General features: G+C 32.6%; 1 protein-coding gene across 1 annotated transcript; it reads right to left on the bottom strand.

Annotated features, from left to right (window-relative positions):
- Positions 1 to 2,059: 2,059 nt before the first annotated feature.
- On the bottom strand, positions 2,060 to 3,467 carry LOC123850413 (trafficking protein particle complex subunit 2-like). Its single transcript, XM_064573527.1, has one exon. It carries the CDS (start codon positions 3,409 to 3,411, stop codon positions 2,989 to 2,991), a length of 423 nt encoding a protein of 140 aa, XP_064429597.1. The 5' UTR covers positions 3,412 to 3,467; the 3' UTR covers positions 2,060 to 2,988.
- Between the last annotated feature and the right edge of the window lie 316 nt (positions 3,468 to 3,783).

Below are 3,783 nucleotides of genomic sequence, written 5' to 3'. Positions count from 1 at the left end.
TGGCAATCTGAAGAAAAAATATGTATATATATACACACAGAGGAGCAAAGATAAGACATACAGTATGACATCTTTAAAAATTGAAAGAAAGGAAAAAAATAATCTTCCATTACAGAATTCTATATACAGTGAAAATATCCTTCAAAAATGAAGGTGAAATAAAAATTTCTTCAGAGTAACAGAAACTGAGATGAGTCACTGCTAGTAGACCTAATTATAACAAATGTTAAAGGAATTTGTTCAGGCAGAAGGAAATGATATCAGCTATAAATCTGGGTCTATATAAAGAAAAAAGAGAAATATATATGGTCAAAATGCAGGCTCATATAAGACATATTCTCCTTGTTTTTAATTACTTTAAAGAATAATGGACTGTCTAAACCAAAGAAGGTAACTGTATGAATTGTATGTTTTACAACATATGCGCAATTAAGTTGAATAAAAAGGATAGTATAAAGGATAAGATGGAGGGAATGAAATATATTGAGTATATTATAAGATTCTTACATTCTACATGAAGTGGCATATCATTTGATGGTTCACAATGGTAATTTAGAGTCAATATTTTAAAATAAACATGTAAAAATGTTTTTAAATATGCAATAAGCAGAGATAAATTAATGCATATCAAATAACAATTAATTTTTAAAAGGCAGAAAGTTAAGATAAAAAATAAGTGATGAGGGGCGCCTGAGTGGCTCAGTCGTTAAAAAAAAAAATAAGTGATGAGACAACAGAAGTCAGATAGCAATGGTAGATTGAAAAACAAACATATTGTACAAAAAGAAATATTAACAGCCTAATTCACACAATATGAAATGTGTATATATCAACAACAGAACTTTAAAATTCATGAATCAATAAAAGATAGAACTTAAAGGAGTAATAGAAAAAAATCATTTCCTTTTGGAAATTTCATCACTCTTAGTATTTGACAAAACAAGTAGACAGTTTCATCAGTAAGAATATATAGGGAATTAGTAATTTAAAATACTAATATTCAATGTTACCTAATTGACATTTATAGTACACTGTACCACAAAAAGAGCAAAATACCTTCTTTTCATGTGCACATGGAATATTCACTTATATTTTGGTTGATTAAAACAATAAAAAGTCAACAAATTTAAAACAATTGAATTCATTCAAAGTATATTCTCTAACCAAAATGGAATTAAATTAGAACCAATTAACAGAGAGATCTCTAGAAATTCTCTCAGATTTTGGAAACTAAGCAATTTATTCTATTTTTTAAAGATTTTATTTATTTATTTGACAGAGACACAGCAAGACAGGGAACACAAGCAGAGGGAGTGGGAGAGGGAGAAGCAGACTCCTCACTGAGCAGGGAGCCCAACGCAGGACTCGATCCCAGGACCCCGTGATCATGACCTGAGCCAAAGGCTTAACGACTGAGCTACCCAGGCACCCTAAGCAATCTATTTCTAAGTAATCCATAGATCAAGGAAGAAATTGCCAGGGAAATAGACATCTATTTTGAATTTAGTAAAAAGAAAAACACAACATAACAAACCTTATGGGATGCAACCAAAGCAGTTTCTGGTGGGAATTTTATAAAATTAAAGTCTATGTTAAGAAACAGGAAAGGTCTCAAACCAGTACTTAATATTTCCAATATTAAAAAAAAAAAAAAAAAGATTAGCAAAAAAAAAAAAGGAACAAATTAAATCTAAAGCAAACAGAAGGAAGTAAAGATAAGAGCAGATATCAATTAAAAAAAACAGACAAGATTCAAATATCAATGTAACTAAAAGAAGCTCATTGAATAATAGGTCAATAAAACTGGATAAATCTCTAGCCAGGCTGATCAAGTTAAACAAGAGAGAATACACAAACCACCAATATCAGGAATGAAAGTGGTAACGTTACTACAGAGTCTACAGACATTAATTAGACTAAGAAAGGAGTGTTATTACAACTTTATGCCAATATATTTCATAATATAGGAAAAATGGGCAATTTCTTTTTTTTTTTTTTGGACAAATCTCTTTATTTAAGAAATCAAATAAACAGATGGGGTAAAAAATTATGGTAGCAACTTCACACAAGGGTATGAGACCAAACAGAATTACTTGCTCAAGTTATTCAGGATGGAACAAAATTAAGTGCTCACAATTAGCACAGAAAATATCTGGTTACAGTACTTGTTTTTAAATGGACATTTACTAGTTTACAGGAAGATCCCACTTGTTACAGACCACTCCCCACCCTCTTGGTGTACAACCCAAAAAAGCTAAGAATGCAAATGTTAATGTAATATAAACTTTTCTTTGTTTACAATTCCAGAATTACAACTTCTTAGTAGTAGTATAACTATCAACAGGTTCACTTACTTCAGTTTACTGTTGGAGGGAAAGGCAATACAAGAACACAACCTGTCACTTTGGTCCCAGCCTCCCATTTTACAAACATAGATCCAGGATTCTGGCTTTATAGTGGAATCACTTTGACAGAGGCAGGCCTGTGGCATCTGGCACTGCAAAAGCTGTTTGCTCCGGCCTCGGGCAGTGCTATGTATACTGTGCATATGGTTTTATAACAATACCTACAGATGTATAGAAGCCCATGTACATGCTATCAACTTCACTCCCTACTGCAGAAACTTCCAGTTTTCAATGTGTCTCCCAAAATCTTGACCATGACATTTGGTTCTGAATTGTGACATCAAGATAAAGCTATCTGAATGAGTAAAATCAAAAGCTCATTCTTAATTTTTAGAATAAAGATATATTCAAGGTTATAAAGAGTTTATAAATAACACTGTTCACAAGCAAATACTGATCTGTTGATAATCATAAGAAACTGAATGTACTGTTTTGAAATAATACATGGAATTTCATCAGGTTCAGATAAATTTAGACCACAAGTAAAACTTTTCCAGGCTATTTAGTCAACTTACTTACAACATACACATTCCTGAGAATACCCCATTGTAGTAACATTGTTTGTTTCCAAATTTTTCTGCATTCAACTTAAAAGGTGTTTCTTCCCAAGAAACTGAACTTTTCTGTCAAATGTGCTTGATCGAATAGGAGAATGGGGTTCATAAAATGGGTTCATTGCAAACTTTATGTATAAATCATAGACATCAGTAAAGAAGTTCTTTATTCTGTCTTCTTGCCTTATGTCATGAAGCAAAATAAATCTCATATGACCTGCAGTAACAAACGCCGAAACAAACCACTCATTGAACTTGTCCAGAGTTTTCAAGTACATATTGTTGGACAGCCACATATTCTCATCTACGAGGTCGAGAGCAGCATGGCTTATGAACTGGTTCATATGACGATGATCATCTTTGGATTCTGCTTTTCCAGCTGGCAAAACTTCCATTTCAAAAACTGGATTATCGTGGTGGCCCACAATTACAAAGTAGAAGCTTCCAGACATTGTCTTCAATATATGGTTCCTGCAGAGAGAAGCCGACAATGGAAACAGCCAGTCACTTCCCTCCACAGACCCGCGCTTGGCCAAAATGGGCAATTTCTGGACTCAAACTATTGAAGTTTACTGAAAACAAAGTGGATTATCTTAATAGACTTAGTAATAACTTGAATTTTTAAATACCTCTACCAAAATAGACTCATACCTAGAGAACTTCATTGGTAATTTATTTTAAAAACATAAGGGAGAAATTATAACAATTGTACTAAACTAAGCCAGAAAATAAAAGGAGGGAACAATTTACAGCTACTCATTTTTTAGGTCTCCATTACTCTAATCCCTAAACTAGGCATTATAAGGAAACAGACCTGTGCAACA

Source organism: Mirounga angustirostris, unplaced genomic scaffold, assembly GCF_029215605.1.
Source record: "Mirounga angustirostris isolate CCGP_5_RB_7025 unplaced genomic scaffold, mMirAng1.0.hap1 SCAF_10, whole genome shotgun sequence".
Lineage (NCBI taxonomy): Eukaryota > Metazoa > Chordata > Mammalia > Carnivora > Phocidae > Mirounga > Mirounga angustirostris.
Note: the sequence above shows the minus strand (reverse complement) of the source record. Positions and strands in the feature narration are given on the sequence as shown.

Bases quoted from the DNA above. Each gene is read 5' to 3' on its own strand.
- LOC123850413 (XM_064573527.1), bottom strand. From the start codon at position 3,411: ATGTCTGGAAGCTTCTACTTTGTAATTGTGGGCCACCACGATAATCCA.